The 19260-nt window shown below is 39.6% G+C and overlaps 1 protein-coding gene across 1 annotated transcript in view; it reads right to left on the bottom strand.

Moving 5' to 3' along the window:
* Positions 1-19260, bottom strand: part of LOC132852817 (ryanodine receptor 3) — a 177375-nt gene that overhangs the window by 58688 nt on the left and 99427 nt on the right. Inside the window, exons 27-36 of the mRNA XM_060880264.1 lie at positions 15730-15904; positions 15120-15328; positions 13849-14048; positions 11994-12060; positions 11105-11265; positions 10837-11002; positions 10151-10237; positions 8832-9058; positions 5349-6153; positions 4972-5172 (exon numbers count right to left, since the gene is read on the bottom strand). Coding sequence (XP_060736247.1) covers positions 4972-5172; positions 5349-6153; positions 8832-9058; positions 10151-10237; positions 10837-11002; positions 11105-11265; positions 11994-12060; positions 13849-14048; positions 15120-15328; positions 15730-15904 — 2298 coding nt within the window. The remainder of the gene's footprint in view (positions 1-4971; positions 5173-5348; positions 6154-8831; positions 9059-10150; positions 10238-10836; positions 11003-11104; positions 11266-11993; positions 12061-13848; positions 14049-15119; positions 15329-15729; positions 15905-19260) is intronic.

Raw genomic sequence — 19260 nt, 5'->3', positions numbered from 1 at the left:
ACGATTGTGCAGCAATGCACAGATCGAACCATATTATCAAGTTCACCGATGACACGACCGTGGTGGGTCTCTTCAGCAAGAACGACAAGTCAGCATTCAGAGAGGAGGTGCAACAGCTAACTGCCTGGTGTAGAGCCAACAACCTTTCTCTGAATGTTGATAAAACTAAAAAAATTGTTGTTGACTTCAGGAGGTCACAGAGCTACCACTCTCTGCCGAACATCGACAGATCATCTGTAGAGATCGTCAGGAGCACCAAATTTCTTGATGTTCATCTAGCGGAGAACTTCACCTGATCACTCAACACCAGCTCCATCACCAAGAAAGCCCAGCAGCGTCTCTACTTCTTACAAAGAAAGGCACATCTCCCTCCCCCATCCTGACTACTTTTTTACAGAGGGACCATTGAGAGCATTCTGAGCAGCTGCCTGGTTTGGGGACTGTACCATCTCGGATCGCAAAACCCTGCAGCGGATAGTGAGGACAGCTGAGAAGATCATTGGAGTCTCTCTTCCCTCTATCATGGACACTTACACCACACGCTGTATCCGCAAAGCCAACAGCATCGTGGATGACACCACACACCCCTCACACACACTCTTCACCCTCCTGCCGTCTGGAAAAAGGTGCCGAAAAATTCGGGCCCTCACGACCAGACTGTGTAACAGTTTCTTCCCACAAGCCATCAGTCTCCTTAATAACTGAACTGTACTGAGCACAACACACACACGCGCGCATGGACTGCACGGACCTACACCAGATACACACACATATATATATATATATATCCATCAAACTGTTTACATGCTGTTTTATGCACACTTTTTGCCATTTGCACATTCTGTCTGACAAATTGCTGCTATAATACTGTGTTCATTCCAGTATTTCTGCACACGTAATATTGTCTGTACATTCAGTATTTACACTGTTTCCGTTTATTGTCTTTTGTGCATTGTCTTTTGTGTATCGTCTCATAATTTTTTGTTTGCACTGTCTCTTATCCCACACTGTCTTGTCTATCTTGTCCTGCACTTTTTGCTTCAGGTTGCAAAGTTGCACTTTATGTATCTAGGACTAACTTACTAATCCTTAGCTCTGTCTATGTTTTATGTAGCACCATGATCCTGGAGAAACGTCGTCTCATTTCACTGTGTACTGCAGCAGCTATATATGGTTGAAATGACAATAAAAGCTTTTTGACTTGACTTGATCAGCTTGGTGTTTTTTGATCTCACTCTATATGTGATGGTGAAGTGAAACATGGGTAAAAATAAATGCCACATGGCCTGTTGATTATTTCTCGATGAAATATTCCAAGTTGCATCATTGTCCGCTTCACCAGTGATCTAAATCCTGCCATGCAGACGGGTCTATTTCAACTCCTCATACATCAATATGCATCACCAAATAGTCATATTGCCCTGAAGTGGTCTTTGAATCATGAATTAGTGATGACAGCAGTCTTCAACTCATCGTCCTATTGAATATAAATCCAACTGTATGCACTTCTGATGTCCAATTTCATGAAAACCTTGGCTCCTTTCACCTGTTCTATGGCAGCTGGTCTAGAGAGGATACTGGTACTTGATAATGACTAAATTAATTCCTGGTAATTGATGCAAGGGCAAAAGGCCAACGTTTTTTTTTTCCCTCAATTAAAAACTCAGTCACGGCAGAAAATGTTTATGGTCAGTGGCACCCATGTTCAATTGTCTCTTTGATGTCAATTAGTTTTGGAAGGGTATGGATGACCTCTGGAGGGTGTGGTACCAGACAGAAGGTCAACAGCACAGTCCCACTGTACATATGAAGGTAACTTTGCATTAAATTTGATGAATCGATGAATGATTTGAGGTTTATAACCTTGTGTTTCACTTCAAGGCTGTCCAAGTAGATTAACAAGAGAAAGAGGTTTTATTACAATATGGACTCCAGGTAGTGATCTCCCTTTCCTACTACTTTCCAGGATATCACTGGATTGTGGATTGTTAGCCAGAGTGACCCCAATACAAATGAATTCTAAGGCAATTTGATCAAAGAAAGAGTTTGTGTGTGCAAGACACTGGTGCACGTTCAGAGAGGAATGGAATGCTCTGTGACACGTCCTCATCCAAGTTGGGCTGATGTCTAGTGCCTTGAAATGCTGCCCCCAAAGTTAACAAATGCTATAACGAGGTAACTGGATGGATTACAATCTGGGATATTTTTGTAACTTGTCCCGTTTTTTCACAGAACAGGCTTATTTCTTTATGGCCCTCTGTCTGCTAAGTGGGCAGCTTGTCATAAATTATTTTCACGGCCTCGATTCTCGGTCTCCATCAATTTTAGTAGCATGGCGCAGTCTCTAGGCTCAAATAAGGTTACCGGTGTGGATTTCTAACTGGATAAATTGGTGAAGGATAACCAAGATTTAATGCTGTCATTCCATCTATTTTCTACTGCAAGAATTCTGATTCATTTGTGTTCACCATGAGTACCATAACATGATCTTTGCCAGTGTTGTGGGTCAATTCAATTCAATTCAATTCAAGTTTATTTGTATAGCGCTTTTTACAATGGACATTGTCTCAAAGCAGCTTTACAGAACGAGAGGAGTCAGCTAAGGTGGCTCGGGCATCTGTTCCGGATGCCTCCTGGACGCCTCCCTGGGGAGGTGTTCCGGGCATGCCCAACCGGGAGGAGGCCCCGGGGAAGACCTAGGACACGCTGGAGGGACTATGTCTCTCGGCTGGCCAGGGAACGCCTCGGTATTCCCCCGGAAGAGCTGGAGGAAGTGTCTGGGGAGAGGGAAGTCTGGGCGTCCCTGCTTAGGCTGCTGCCCCCGCGACCCGGCCCCGGATAAGCGGTAGAAAATGGATGGATGGATAATAAAAATTCAAAATATATATAGTTCACAGTGAGTATGTATGTATGTATGTATGTATGTATGTATATGTATTTATCCCCAATGAGCAAGTCTGAGGTGACTCAGGCAGCAGTGGCAAGGAAAAACTCCCTTAATTGGTAAAGGAAGAAACCTTGAGAGGAACCAGACTCAAAGGGGAACCTCATCCTCATATGGGTGACACTAGATGGTGTGATTACAAATATACAAGGTCATTGTCTGGCTGCAAGGTAAAGTTCCTCCAAATGATATTAGAGGCATTACACTCTCTTCACAGTGCTTGACCAATGAGCATGTATGAATTTTTGGATCATGAGCAGATGATCCTCAAATACTGTACACTTTGTTTCTCTACTTTCTAAGAGATTAATATTGGTCCCAGAACTTTTCTGATTCATCTCTGTATTTCTTTGCAAAATTTTACTTTGTAAAAAAAATGGCTTGTATCTTGTAAATTGGCCTCTATTTTTCTGCAATTAAAGTCTTCTTCAAATGGTGGATTGTGATACCTTCAGCCCTGCCTGTGTTAAAATGTTCAGCTCTGACAATGCATCAACAGTTGTTTTCCATAGCCAACCTGTTTGATGTCTACTTGATGGTACACCAGCAGTTTGTGTTTTTCTCATCACATTCCAAATTGCTGTATTGGCTATTCCCAGTGCTTGTGCAATGGCTCCATCGATTTTCTCTCTGCTTCAAAATTGCTTGTTTTCTCCCCTATACAGCTAAAAAGGCTCAAACCAAGAGAAGACATCCAGAGCTATTAATTGCTGAAAAAAAATCAGTCAACCAGGGCACATCTGGGCAACAAGAAACATGTCAGTCACATGTTCCAGTATTTCTGGTCACTTGAAAAATGGGTGGGTCCAAAAAATAGGTGCCCTTTTCTAATCTGTTAAATACTTCACATGTAAATATCAGAAAATGAGAGCTGAAAATCTAATCTTTGGTCCTGTATTCATCTTTTGCTCTTAAACACAAATGCCCTGCATCCTGTGCTAGGTGTTGCACTATGAGGTTTCAACCATTACAGTCAGAAATTGGTCAATAGCTGCAGATTATTCCAAAGAAAACAGCTAAATAGGTTACACATTGCCTGTTTTTGCTTTGTAAAATTCAAGTTGGTACACTGGGAAACAAAGCTTATGTTACATATTTATATTATTTCATAGGCACCATTATCCAGAGCTATTCACATTTTCTCATTGACACACCAGAGCAGCTGAGGGTTAAGAGCCTTCCACATGAGACCAGCAGTGCAGCTTGGTTGTCAGAAGCTTCCAATCAGAAGGCCAGTAATTACCGAGCTACCGGGGCCCATAGGCATAGAACTTGGTAGTAATCACACTTTTTTAAAGGTGCCCTTCCACACAAAACCGTTTTTACTTGTATTTTTTGATATGTGTTAGGTCCATATGTGTTTGTGTTGTGTCGTGAATGTGAAAACGTACTGTTACCTCCCCGGTCAGTTCTAGCCACTTAAAAGAAATAAGGGGAGAAATCAGGTCAGTTGGAAAAGCTGGTCACTCTGATGTCAGAGTGACTGAGCTCATTACTATTCATGAGCTCTCCCACTTGAGACCGCGCCCCCAGAATTCGTGTAGCTCAGTGAGTTTACTAAACAGCAAGGATGGCTGAACGTCAACGGGCTTGTGAAGAAGCCATTCTGCCGCAATTCAAGGTGATTGTAAACAAATTTCCTCTAGCCTAGGCTACTTATTGCGCTGGGTGAATGAATAGTCATGCTCTCATATCCTAGCGGTTAACCAATCGGAGCCAAGCAGCAGAGCTCATTTGAATATTCATGAGAACTGGCACAAATCGAGCTGAGTCTTCCTGCAGGCTTTCTATACCACACTAGAATGGCTTGAAACAAGGTAACCAAGGCATTTTTTTCCACAAAAAAATGTTACAGAGTCCATGGTAAACTTCAGACATTACCACAAAAGTAATGAAATACATGTGGCAGGGCACCTTTAACATCATACTATTGAATGATTGATCACATTACCAGCAGAGACATTATGAGCACATTGAGCAGAACAGAACACCATCAGTACTGTCAGGATGACTTTTGAACAGCATACCTGTTCTTGTGGGGGTGAGCGGAACTCTTTAGTCTTCTTGGCAGTAACAGCAGCAGACATATTGAGAGCAAGCATTAACTCATTGTAACGAAACTTCTGGTTAAACTGCAGCTTTGACGCAAAACTATCAGAGAACGAAACAATGGCCTCAATACGGTGCCTTAATTCACAGTCACAGAAGTACTGCAGAAGTTTGCACATCTGAAAAGAGTAACAGAAATATTAGTTCTTTATTTATATATCACCTTAATTAAATCCTTTAAGTTGACTTATATGTTCATGGTGAAATTCTGCACTATGTGAGTCTTCAGAACACAGTGTATAATTTGAATTATGTAAATAATTTACTTGCTTAGAAACCAAAAGTACTGTTGTACCTGCAGTTTGACTGATTCTGGCAATTTCTTCTCCAGCAGTCCCTTCATTGGCTGCTTCCTATCTTTGGCTTCCTCTTCTCCAGCCTCCACTGCTTTCTCTTCTGCTCCTGTCATTCCCTCTTTCTCCGTAGCTTCACCCATTTCATCTGCTTTCTGCTCCCCAAAGACATGCAGTTCAATGAGCAGCAAGATCTTATGAACATCCTGGCTTGTTAGCACACCCATGGTTAGCATTGTGCTAATCAGCCGGAGAATCGGCACAAACTGATACTCCACACTGCCACCTACAGGATCTCGAATGTGGTCTCCTCCACCCTGAACAGCCTCTGTTAGCATGCTAATTGCCTTCTCCCTTAGAACATCTAATGGAATTGCTGGGCTGTAGAGATACTGATCACGCTTCGGAGTGATGAAGCACGGTGGAGCAAAGCTAAGTCTGGGTTTTAGAGATGTACTAAGTCCAACACCAGGTGGCTGGTGTCTCTTGGAAGAATCTAGAAAGAGTCGTATGCTGCGAGTCTCTGCCGTTATTGGGATGATAAACTCATTGTTCATCATAAGTTGGGCAGCTTTGGCTGTCTCTAAGTGAATACTGATGAGGACATCATAGAAGCCTTGGCGCAGCATGCCAGACAGGTATTGGTTGTCAATAATGTAAAGGAGCTGTGACTGGTCAAGGTGGCTGCAGAGAGCATGTGCTACACGGGTGTTACCAAGGGCACAGAGTGCACAGTAAAGCTTTAAAGTGTGATAATGGAATGTCCGCAGGTCTTCCTGCTCAGAGAGTTCCATTATGTCCACACACCTGTATAAGAAAAATGAGAAGTTACCTATATTCAGCAGTTTCTACTGAACAATAACACAGTCAAATAAAACCATTTTTTATTTCCATGGTGATTTTTAATGTTTGCCCACTGACAAAGAAACGATCAGTCTAAAATTGTAGTTGTAGGTTTATTTTAACTGTGAGAGACAGAATAACAACAACAAAAAATCCAGAAAAACGCATTTCAAAAAAGTTATAAATTTATATGCATTTTAATGAGTGAAATAATTATTTAATCCCTTCACAAAACATGACTTAGTACTTGATGTCACAACCTTTGTTGGCAATCACAGAAGTCAGACATTTCTTGTAGTTGGCTACCAGTTTTAAACACATCTCAGGAGGGATTTTGTCCCACTCCTCTTTGCAGATCCTCTCCAGTCATTAAGGTTACAAGGCTGACATATGGAAACTCAAACCTTCAGCTCACTCCACAGATTTTCTATTTTCTATTTTCTATGGGCTAGGCCACTCCAGGACCTTAATGTGCTTCTTCTTGAGCCTTAATGTGCTTCTTCCTTTGCTGCCTTGGCTGTGTATTTTGGGTCATTGTCAGGCTGGAATATCCATCCACGACCCATTTTCAATGCTCTGGATGAGGGAAGGAGGTTCTCACCCAGGATTTGACGGTACATGGCCCTGTCCATCGTCCCTATGATGCGATGAAGTTGTCCTGTCCCCTTAGCAGAAAAACACCCCAAAGCATAATGTTTCCACCTCCATGTTAGACAGTAGGGATCATGTTCTTGGGGTCATAAGCAGCATTCCTCCTCCTCCTGACAAGCTCTTTGAGTTAATGTCAAGGAGCTTGATTTTGGTCTAATCTGACCAAAATACTTTCACCCAGTTCTCCTCTAAATCATTCAGATGTTCATTCGCAAAATTGTGCTTGCGGATTTCAGCCCTTTATGGCGTAGACAAAAAACATGCACCATGGCATAATAGTCATATCCACACCATCAAGAGAGCAACCTGTATCCTCGAGCAAAAGTGGAGAAAAACTAAATAAGTGGTCTTTAGAATTGCATAAAAGGACAGTACAGTATGTCCAGCTATAGACAGGCTCTAAAAGCTGCTAGGGCTGAGCACCTAAGCAAACTCATATAAAATTTAGCACAGTGGCTAAATTAACAAAAAATCTATCTGATACCTGAAAACACTATTCCATCACAGTTCAGTAGTGAAGACTTTATGAGATTCTTCACTGACAAAATTGAAAGTACCAGGAATAAAATAGTTGAAGTTCAACCCCTGACAGCATCTCGTGACCCAGTCTCACCTAAAGCTCCACACTCACAAATACAGTGCTTTCAAGTACAGGACAGGAAGATAAATTTATTACTACAGCTAAATCAACATCATGTCTGTTAGATCCTGTCCCAACTAAATTACTGAAAGAAGTGTTACATACAGTTTAGAGCCTCTTCTTAATATTATTAACATCTCGTTATCTTTAGGTCACGTTCCTAAATCCTTCACGTTGGCAGTTATTAGGCCTTTCTTTAAGAAACCTAATTTAGACAATAATTAATTACCAAATTACAGACCCATTTCAAACCTTATGTCTAAAATACTAGAAACGGTTGTGCCTCGACTGAGCTCCTTCTTGCAGGAGAGCTACAGTATATCTTTGAAGAGTCTCAGTCAGGTTTCAGACCCCATCATAGGACAGAAATTGCACTTGTTAAAGTTACAAATGTTCTTAGCTTTGGACCAAGACCGCATCTCACTATTAGTTCTACGACCTTACAGCTGCATTCGTACCAATTAGCTCAACAGTGAAAGACCTGGGTGTTATATTAGACAGCAACTATGTGGTTGTCCTGCATCTTCAATAAATAGGCTACAGTCAGTCCAAAATGCAGCTGCCACAGTTCTTACCAGGACAAGAAAATATGATCATATAACCCCAATTTTATCATCTCTACACTGGCTACTTGTTAAGTTTAGAATTAATTACAAACTGCTGCTACTTACTCACAATGCTCTAAATGGTTTAGCTCCCATGTATCTAACTTTTAACATGTTATACAATCCTTCACAGTCTCTGAGATCACAAAACCCAGGACTTCTGTTAGTTCCCAGAATATCAAAATCTACTAAAGTGAGGGCGCTTTCGTATTTAGCTCCCAAACTTTGGAATAGTCTTCCATGAATAGTGTTCAGGGCTCAGTCTCTTTAGTCAGGCATGCACATCATAAGTCCCATAATCTTGTGTTCTAGTACATGCACATTATCATTTAGTGCATCGCGAGGCATCCAGAAATTGTACCAGCTCCGATTGTCTTCTGTGTCATGAAGATTTTGGACTGTCACTGAGATGAGGCCAACCCTGTGAGGATCCTGAGACATCTAGAGATTTACCAGCTCCAGTTGGACTGTGCTTCCTGAAGTATTCAGACATTCTAAGAGGAGATGCCAACTACATGTGGTCTTAAAGGACAACAACCTCCTCATCAATACTCGATAGTACTCTGAAAAGTACCAGAGTTTCTTAAAATTATGCGTGTAATAACATTATATACTTTTAATATGATGCTGCATTCACTGAAAAATAATTATTAATGCTACTGGGAATAAATTACTACCCTAGACCAGTTATGTTCCAAACTACCATAGGTTAAGTCTATGCTAGGTGAGGGTGTATGTATACGAACCGGTTTTCCTCTGGAATGTGTACTGCCAACATCTGCAGTGGCTCCAGACATTGGACCTGCCATCCATGTCTTTCACTCACTCGAGCTGTGTCCACCTTCAGAAAGGTGTTGGGCATCCGGCTCCACAGAACCGATTTAATGGTCTGGATATCCAGACGAGGAGGACACTGAGGGATCGGGTTCTTGTGTTCACTCTTAAAAATTGCTGATGAAAGGGGCATAGCATTCTGTGGTAGAGAGATCATGAAAAAAATAGTTTTTGGCTTGCTGCTAAAACCTAGATACTGCCAATAGAAAACATGCAGTTCTTTTTTAAGTAACTGTTCTAGAATATAATTAGAACATAAATGTCTTTCCAATGGTTAGGTTTGGATTAAAATAATATAATGCATTTACTCGCTCTCACTCACTCATTTTCTACCGATTATCCGAACTACCTCGGGTCACGGGGAGCCTGTGCCTATCTCAGGCATCATCGGGCATCAAGGCAGGATACACCCTGGATGGAGTGCCAACCCATCGCAGGGCACACACTCTCTCATTCACTCACACACTACGGACAATTTTACAGAGATGCCAATCAACCTACCATGCATGTCTTTGGACCGGGGGAGGAAACCGGAGTACCCGGAGGAAACCCCGAGGCACGGGGAGAACATGCAAACTCCACACACACAAGGCGGAGGCGGGAATCGAACCCCCAACCCTGGAGGTGTGAGGCGAACGTGCTAACCACAATGCATTTAATGTTCTGAAATATAGTTTCAATATTTGTTGAAAACTATCAAATTATTATAGGAGTAACAATCAACCATAAGAAAGTTTATAAGAATGTATCATAACAAGGACTACATACTTTTTCACTCTTTGCTTTTAACTCACAATACGTACAATGTTGCAGAGGTTTTATCAAGGTTATAAGAGTAAACCTAACATGACAGATTCAGATCTAAAACACTGGTCCTTTGTCTTTAATAAGCCATCTAAATGGCTGGGTATTCAGTGGGTATTAATTATCAGGGTTCTCTCTCTCTCTCTCTCTCTCTATCTCTCTCTCTATATGTATATATATATAATTTGGCTATAATTTGGACATACTAAACTAATAAATAGTACCTATAAGCAATATGTCTTGCTAAAGGAACTTTTTCCACTGTGACCCCAACAAGAATAAAGCTCGTATCAAAGCTGAATGTATGAAGAAGTGGTTTGTTTATAAGCATTCAAAGAAAGAACCATGAGATTAATATCTAATCTTTGGTTCCATCTCTGTCTTTCAAAAGAAAGGGAAAGTTAAACTATTACGGAAATGCACTAACCTTTATCTTTGTCAATTCAAACTGGAACAGATTTGAACTGGTAGGACGTACAAACACAGCAGGGAAAAGCTTTGTATTTGGCTCCACCTGCACAACACAACCCATATTGACATCAATACATTTACCTGGTTTTGAAAAAGAAACTACAATTTAAAGTATTATTATTATTATTATTATTACTATTATTACTACAGCACAAATAGGTCCTGTTAGCTCTTAGAATTGCAGTGGTAGCCATGAAAGTCACTGATGTGAAGTGGCTCTGAATTTAGCGAATCATTTTAAGGTGTCAGCGCTTGTAAGATGAAAAGAATTTCTGTGTTTCTCTGCTAAAATGGCTTTTTTTTGGTAAAGCTACCATAATGAATGTGCTATTAACAGACTATACATTGTTTGACTAATCTTTTATTTTTTTATTTGGTCCTCAGCCATCTTAAATATGTAATTTCCTACTGACTGAGACTAAGGTAAAAAGAGGCGAAAAGGTTATATCAGTAATACAGTTAAAAAGTTATAATATTAGTAATAATGTCACAGAGTCGTGGCAACAATAAAATCCCGGACCTTTAGTTTGAACCTTTAGCATCTGTTACATTCTGTACATTTTGAAAGTGAAATAAGAAAAGTTAGAAAAAAGTGCAATATAAAATGTTAGTGTATGCTGTAACGCTATAATAGAACATCACCTGATATGAGGTTGGAAGTTCTCTGCCATTGACAGTAAAGGACACTAAGCCAGTAGCCAAATCAATGAGGCAACCAATCTCCAAATCCACATTACTTCTGCTGGACGAGTGGCTGGAGCTAATGGCATCACCTCCCCAGACAATGTAGCAGTTACTCCTTTTCACACTGCAAACAGGGCTGAATTAACCTAGCATATGCTTTCACCAATTACAACAAAGAAGATCACGGATACTGGTCTCATGTACCCAATTCAAGGATATACTGTACCTTTCATGGACCCGACCTCGTTCGTCCCCTAATGTTACTGTCACCGTTCGGATTTTGCTGAGATTAAAGAAGTTGCTGTAGTAATGGAAGTCAGGTGTGACCCAGCCGACCCACACACACGAGGGATCTTGGCCAGCAAACACTCGTACTGAATGGGAGTACTGTGGAAAACAATGAAATCATTATTACACACATTATTACACACAGCAGTAGAAACCATGATTGAGTCCATGAAAATGTGTATTAGTTGGTTGAAATGCTTCATTTTGTCTGTCTCTCACTAAGACCTAATATAGCATATGTATACACAAAACCATCTAAACACAGTCTTGATATGGGGCTGGCACACAAACAACACACACACACACACTTATTTTCTGGTTCCTAGTCCAAACATTCCTGGTTAATCTCTCCCTAGGTTTCTCTCTCTGGGTTTCCTGTTACAGAGCTCAATTAATATTCCAGTAATTCCGAATCTTCCTCTACAACCTCACAATCCAGGGATGTTAGTAAGTCACCAGCTTGATGCAGTTATTGCAAGCAAGGTATTTGTAACCAAATATTAAGTGTTATTTACTTTAAAGTTATCTGTTCCAATAAATTTGATCATTTGCTCTACCGAAGGCGCTCACCAACAATTTTGAAGCGATTACTCTGTATTTGATAAAGTCATAGTATGCTAGAATATACTGTAGGGTCATCTTTATAACAGCTTTCAGTTTTATCTTACTGATATTAGTTAACAATTATGAGTAACTTGAGTAAGGTAAGAACAGGAAACTCTTACAGTTTGATTATTTTATGTACTATTTTATAGACTATAATATACTGTTATTCTGTTACAGTTAATAAGTCATGAATAAATATAACATAACACCCAGTGACTTACAGTTGTTATGTTACTATAGTCAGTTCTCCTCCCTTCATCTACGTGTTTCGTAGATTTTACAGGATACCTGTGAAACAGTGAAAAGCATGCCATTTTAACACAGACCACATTCAACCTGACATTCTATAATTGGTTCATATATTGCATTATATGTCGCAGTTGAAAATGAAACATGCAAAAAATCAGTATTTTATTAATACAGATATAAGAACAGAAATTCTTTTAAAGAATTTTTTAAATGTGTGTGACTCCTACTGTACGTGCGGTTGCTTTGTTGTAGACTAAATAAATAACGTCTAATAATAATTTATCGTTTATTTTCAATTGTAATTTATTTTAGTCTACAAATAATCCTAATTGAATTAAATACGACCTTTTTGAATAGTCAAATTTTTTTGGACATTCTCAAAATTTGAGCACAAATGATACCACAGTTACGGATTTGATACACTACAAGGTCAAAGGTTTGCGGACACCTGGTTATTAACACCCAGATATGGCATTACTCGCTTTCCAAATTCATTCATTCATTCATCTTCTACCGCTTATCCGATCTACCTCGGGTCACGGGGAGCCTGTGCCTATCTCAGGCGTCATCGGGCATCAAGGCAGGATACACCCTGGACGGAGTGCCAACCCATCGCAGGGCACACACACACTCTCATTCACTCACGCAATCACACACTAGGGACAATTTTCCAGAGATGCCAATCAACCTACCATGCATGTCTTTGGAACGGGGGAGGAAACCGGAGTACCCGGAGGAAACCCCCGAGGCACGGGGAGAACATGCAAACTCCACACACACAAGGCGGAGGCGGGAATCGAACCCCCAACCCTGGAGGTGTGAGGCGAACGTGCTAACCACTAAGCCACTAATAAATAAATTAATTAATTAGTTTGCTTTTATAATAACCTCCACTCTTCTGGGAAGGTTTTCATTCACAAGAACATCAGTGAGTTCAAGCACTGATACCAAGCAAAAGTCTTCAGTAGGATTGAGGACAGGGCGCTCAAGTTCTTCTACTCCATCTTTGGGTATATATCGTATCTTGGGTATAGATCTAATCTTGGGTATATATCTTGGGTCAACCTCCCTTTGGGAGCGGAGCATTGTCATGCTAGGTCTATGCCCTTAAGTTCCATTGAAGTGAAACTGTAATGATACAACATGGAAAGATATTTGGAACACAAGCAGTTTCAACATCATATACAATTCTGTGGGTTTAACTTTATAGCATCAGCTTGGAAAAGGCCCACATATGGGTGTGAAGGTCAGGTTTCAAGAATCCTTTGGCAATATTGTGTAATACTGTGTGTGTATTTTGCTGCTTTGGTTTTGCTGGTTTGGGGCCACATATCTCTTTAGATGGATGAGTCACAGCAAATCAATACAAACCTATTCTGTCTTATTGGGTCTCAACCCAGTTAAACACCTAAGAGAGATTTTGGACTTGTGTATTACAAAGTACTCATCATCATCATCATCATCATCATCATCATCATCATCATCATCCGAATCATCTTTCATTGAAGAAATGTTTTTGGAAGAACGGTATTCATTCCTACAGTACAGATCTAGAGAGTTCATTCTATTGTATTGTCAAGATGCTTCTAATATGTTCTGGTGAGCCTTGGTGTCCCAATATCATACTAAGACACTTTTTGTTGTTTGTTTTCAGTTTTATGTAATTAACTATACTGTATGTGTTTTGTGTCATTAGTGTCATTGTCTGAATACTTTTAGCTCAATGTAATGTTATGTTTCAGTAGCTTTAATTAGCTACTTTAATTAATTTAAGTAGCTTTAAAACTTTAATTAAATGCTGTGTGAAGTGAAGTAGTATAGTTTCACCTATATTTGAGTTTCAGTGGCTCTTCTTCATGCACTCCATTCATTTCAGTGACAGGGAAATTCTTGTAGGTGGAGTGGAACTCGACAGGCATGCTCAGACGGCAGAACACCATGTCCGCATTGCTGTTCTGTGTCCCAAATGTCTTGTGAGTCACTTTGAGACATGGGGGGCTGTCAATAGTGCCATCAATCCTTATGACCTGCAAACATCTGGACTTTAACCTCTCACCATATATTGATTATTGTTTAGTCTAGTTCACTTGGCTTAAAATGAACCAAAAGAAAAAAAAGAGATAAATCCATGCTTTACATACTGTATATACACACTGTATAACGTATATTAACACAAACCCATTAAGAGAATAGACTAATTTCCTTTTTACCCTAATCAGGTATTTTTACGTGTTTAAACATTGTATAGAAACTGTACAATATCCTGAAACCCTAACTCTACCAACCAGTCAGGGATAAGAAGGGATAACACATGGTACCCCAGAGACATGAGCAGATTTTCAAACTGCTGATCATGCAGCAGAATCGGGGACAGACCTGTAAGCATGAGCATACAAATAGCAAAGTTGCTTTAACAGAAAAGAGTAATGCCATTTTCCCCACAGAGACAACAGGACCAGGTATAATGACTTAATCTCCCAGCCATTACTGGCTGTGGCAGCATTGGGAAATCTCCTAAAAACAGAGAGATCTCACTTCTTTTGTTTCTTATTTTGATCCGTGAAAGAGTTTTTAACTTCTAATTTAAGATGTCTACTATTGTTTTCATCTATATTTAAAAATCTAGTAGCACTAACTAAGTAACTAACTTGTTTCAACTAAGTACTGAGCAAAGGGTCTGAATACATATGTACAGTATGTGTTATAATTCAGTTTATTTTCTTTGTAATAAATTTACAGACATTTCTAGAATTCTGTTTTCGCTTCGTCACTATGGAGTACCGAGTGCAGATTAATGAGAAAAAAAATTAATTTGAACAATAACATCAGGCTGCATCATATCAAAACTGAAAAAAAGTGAAGGGAGTCCTTTAGATTGTGTACCTTAGATTACTTAACAACTTTAGCTCAATCAACTACATTAGACATAAATATAGACAAATAAAAAAAAAATATACGCACACACACACACACACACATATAAATATAAATATACTTGTCATGGATTTTGCTTTTGAAAATATAGAAACATAAAATCTAGGGACTAATAACTGCAGTGTACTTCACTAATCAATTTCCCATTGATTTTGCAAACTTACCGCAATATGACTATGATCTTTGGGAACATTGACAAATGTAGGAAGGCGCTTGCTAAACCACATAGTGACTTCCCGATTCATGTTGACAGCAAAGGGCTGAAATCCTTCTTGCAGGCCACACATGGTATAATATTTGAAGGTGCTGGCATCTTTGCCCAGGTTCATACGTCCAACTTGGGAAAGGCCCAGACTACAGACTGGAATAAATCCTAAAGATTACAGAATAGAATAAAAAATTTTAAAAATAGGAAAGTAGCATGATGTGAACTTGGAACACAGACCTTCACCCTTTAAAGTTCACTACTTAGCAGTGAATGTACTGATCAGGTTATATATTTTAAATGTATAGCTGTACATTTGTTGAAATAATTTATGAAAACCATTTGTATATGTTTTTTAACAATATAATATATGTTAATGTAAAGTGAATAAGTCAAGACTATACATTTTACTATATAGTTATTTTGTCACTTTTTTAGGCTTAATTTCTAAAAAAATATTTTGTTCACGTTTATTAGAAAAGCCAAGTTTAGAAATGTAGCCTCACATCAGTACTTTCTACATATCTGTGACTGATAGCATGCTGAAAGAGTAAAACATTCTTTCTCACCATCCTCAGTCTCAAAGTCAGCAAAGCAAAGTTCTGAGCCCTTGTTTGTAATGAGGATTTCTCCGTTAAGTGTGAAGATCATGGACTTGTCCTCCATGTTAATCATGCAGCCCACCACATCCCCAGCATGCCAACAACGACCAAACAAGCGGCTGCCCTGGTGGAGACGATGACCCTAGGAGTGTAACGACAAATATCTTTCATACTCAAACGCAACACATGTTAGGTTACAAGTTATAATGTTAACCACTTTGTTATCTGGAAAATTTCTTGTGGTTATTATTAGAATTAGTAGTTCACTTTCTTTCAATAAGCAAGTTAATGTTCAAGCGTGTCAAAACGTAGTTTTACTTGCATCGATAGCAGTTGTAAATAAGTACAAGGTACATTTTAACAGCCTTATTAGATTTCTTCTGAGTTCATTCAACAATTCACTGCTAAATACACATCTGTTACAACTTACAAAATAAAAGAAACCTGACAAAGCTTATTTTGTCAATCTGTTTTTTTTTGCAGAGTTTATATTTCATATCTAATATTTACAAAATGTAAGATAGTGATGCATCAGGCTGGGATAGTTCATTCATGTCTGACTGACATGATATCAGCATCAGATTCTAATTCAAAATGTTATAATATGTTTATTATAGTACACGTGCAAAAGCAAGGCATAAAATTGAGGCATTGATTGTTCTGGTTTATCTGTGATCATTGGTGCAGTTGGTTGATGTAAAAGGCTTCAGTTTGAATAAATCTACTATTAAACTGTGTGCTGCTAAAGATTGATTCAGTGTATAATTACATCAGCTTCTCATATTCTCACTACATGTTCAGGAGAAGAAAAAATAAATAAAAAAAAGCCCACTATCCCAGCATCAACTATTTTCTTCTGTGTAAAAAAGATCAGCGAATTAACTAGATTTGTAAAGTTCGTCGCGACAAACTTTGATGTTGGCTTTGACGATGCAATTATTCGCAAAGGCCGGTGCTTTTTGGAGGCGAGTGGACATAAGGGTCAGTGTTACTTTTGGAAGCAAGTACAGAAAGCTAGGGTGCCAAAACATTTGGAGGTAAGTGGAGATGAGCACGTGACGTCATCAGAATACCCGTGAGGAAGTTCCCCTCATTGTTCTGAGTGTTTTGATATGTCACATGTCCATGTTGTAAAACGTTTTTTGAGTTTGCATATATTGGGGGCGGGGCTACGGGACAACCAAAAGGCCAGTCGGTACACCGATTTAAAAGTTTGTTCAGAGTATCACCCTAAAGGAGCTGGCCGAGTTTGGTGTAGATAGTTCAAAATCTTGCCAAGTTATAAACCTCCAAAGTTTATAATGGGAGTCTATGGGAAAAAAGGCCAGTTTGAGACCCAGTACTGGAAGTACCGGTACTCGGATCGCTTAGAAAAGTAACACCAACAAACTTCAGACCAGGGACTACAACATATCCGAATTTGGTGCATGTGGCTCGAAAGCTCTAGGAGGAGTTACTCTTTATAAATTTTTGTCTAAGCTTAAATAGGAAAACAGATTATTTTATTTAATTACTAAGGACTGAACCAGATGACCACGAAATTCCTTTAACACCTGCATTTGGTGCTGGAAGCACTGGAACAGGAGTGAGACAGTGTTTTTGCTTTGTTTTGTTCTTGATTTGACAGCACACACACACACACACACACACACACACACACACACACACACACACACACACACACGATTGTGAACTTAAACCTAAAAAAGCAAAAGTCTCAGTCGGACCCATTTCCTGTTGTGTTGTTTTCTGTGTTTTTTTTTAAACGAAACACAAATGAGCTGAAAAATGCACACTGAATAAAAGCCCGGATCTCGATGAAAGTTCCACCTGCCTTCTACACACAGGGGTTTTACCCTCGCCGTTAACTTCTATTCAGAGTAAAATGCTGACCAATTTATTTACTGTGGGATTTCACAGCTGTTTCTCTTGTTGCTGTGTACATCCTAGCAGATGCAAACACTACAGGGGCGCTTGGGGAAATATATGAGTCTGTTACAGACAACCAGCACAACCAGACGGCTTCTTTACACCTGGGGATTTTAATAAGGCTGACCCCTAATTATTCCTGCCTAAATTTCACTAGAATATCATGTCTGCAAACAGAGCAAAAACAAATAGGACCAGGTATTCACCCAAAATGTTCTCTCTGTATTGAATATACGTATCTGAGTAAGTGGAAGTCTCTGAGTGGTTTAAAATCACTTATTTCATAAACCTTCACACAGACAAAGCACTCACCTAAGGTTACACGTATTTGGTCTCAAGACGAGAAATCCATTTCATCTTATGAACATTTCATAGTGCTTTCAGCTTGTTTAAATGCTCCCCAGGGAGAAGAAAATTGTGGAGAAGCTTCTAGCCATCAAACAGGACTGGCAGTGTATGGACTGCATCAGCAGTGAATGCATAATAAATACAAAGTTTCCCCCAGACATTCTAACTGAGCTAGCCTGCTATGATGACCTGGTCACCTTAGATTCGTTCAGCGACCTGACCATCTGCACTCGTTCTGAAATCGCCCCCGCTGAAGAAAGAAAATTTTTTCCCATGCATCACAAAGCCCATGCAAGTCAGGCAAACAACTCAATATTTCTGAATCTCCACCACACAAATTAATAACTTTTCTTTTCCTGCAGAATCCCCAAGTACCACTTTACCCCAAGCCTTAAACATTTTCTATTTCTACCCTGCAAGCAAAATAGCTCTTCCCATCACTTAGTTCCCATCAGTGAGTCCTGTTCAGTTGCTTTCCTACACGATCATCTCCATTTAAAGGCAGGGTCTCCGATTTTTGAGAAATGCTTCAGAAAACTGAGCCGAAAACAAAACAAAAATCAAAACAAATGTGTGGCCAATGAGCATAAAGGGGCAGGGCTTGTCAATATGCGGCGGAGAGAGTGTTCAGTGCGCATGTGTGACACTAGCAGAAAGCGGTTTTAACATTGACATGGAGGATAAAAACACAGAAAGAAAGCGAAGAAAGGCTTACGATAAGGTAAGAAGTAGGACGTGTTAATATAGGATCAGCTTTCCAGCGCTGGAGAGAACTGAAGGAGCGGGAAGTTGGCGCATATTCACAGATTGGAGTTTCCCGAGTCAATAACTCCTGAGCTAAACACTGTTACTACACAAATAACACCTCTTTTCTATCGTAGTAATGTAGAGACGCAGCTACAACCGTGTTTTGTGTAGTAACAGTGTTTAGCTCAGGAGTTATTGACTCGGGAAACTCCAATCTGTGAATATGTGACCAACTTTACTTAAGACGCCGAGACGCTTTTTTCCTTCTCTATAGGTGAGTAACGTTGGTTTTGCTTTGTTTCACAGAACTAATATATGCCGTCATTTGCATGATTATGCTTGTGTGTCATTTTTGCTTGTTTGTTTATCTGCAATCGTATTGTTCTTCACTTCAGCTATGATAAAGACACATTTCTTTCCATTAGTTGCCTGGGTTACGTATGTATGTGTGGGCGGAGCTATCAATACAGGGGT

This window comes from Tachysurus vachellii, chromosome 10 (assembly GCF_030014155.1).
Source record: "Tachysurus vachellii isolate PV-2020 chromosome 10, HZAU_Pvac_v1, whole genome shotgun sequence".
Taxonomy (NCBI): domain Eukaryota; kingdom Metazoa; phylum Chordata; class Actinopteri; order Siluriformes; family Bagridae; genus Tachysurus; species Tachysurus vachellii.
The sequence above is the reverse complement of the archived record's forward strand: the minus strand, read 5'-3'. Positions and strand labels throughout refer to the sequence as shown.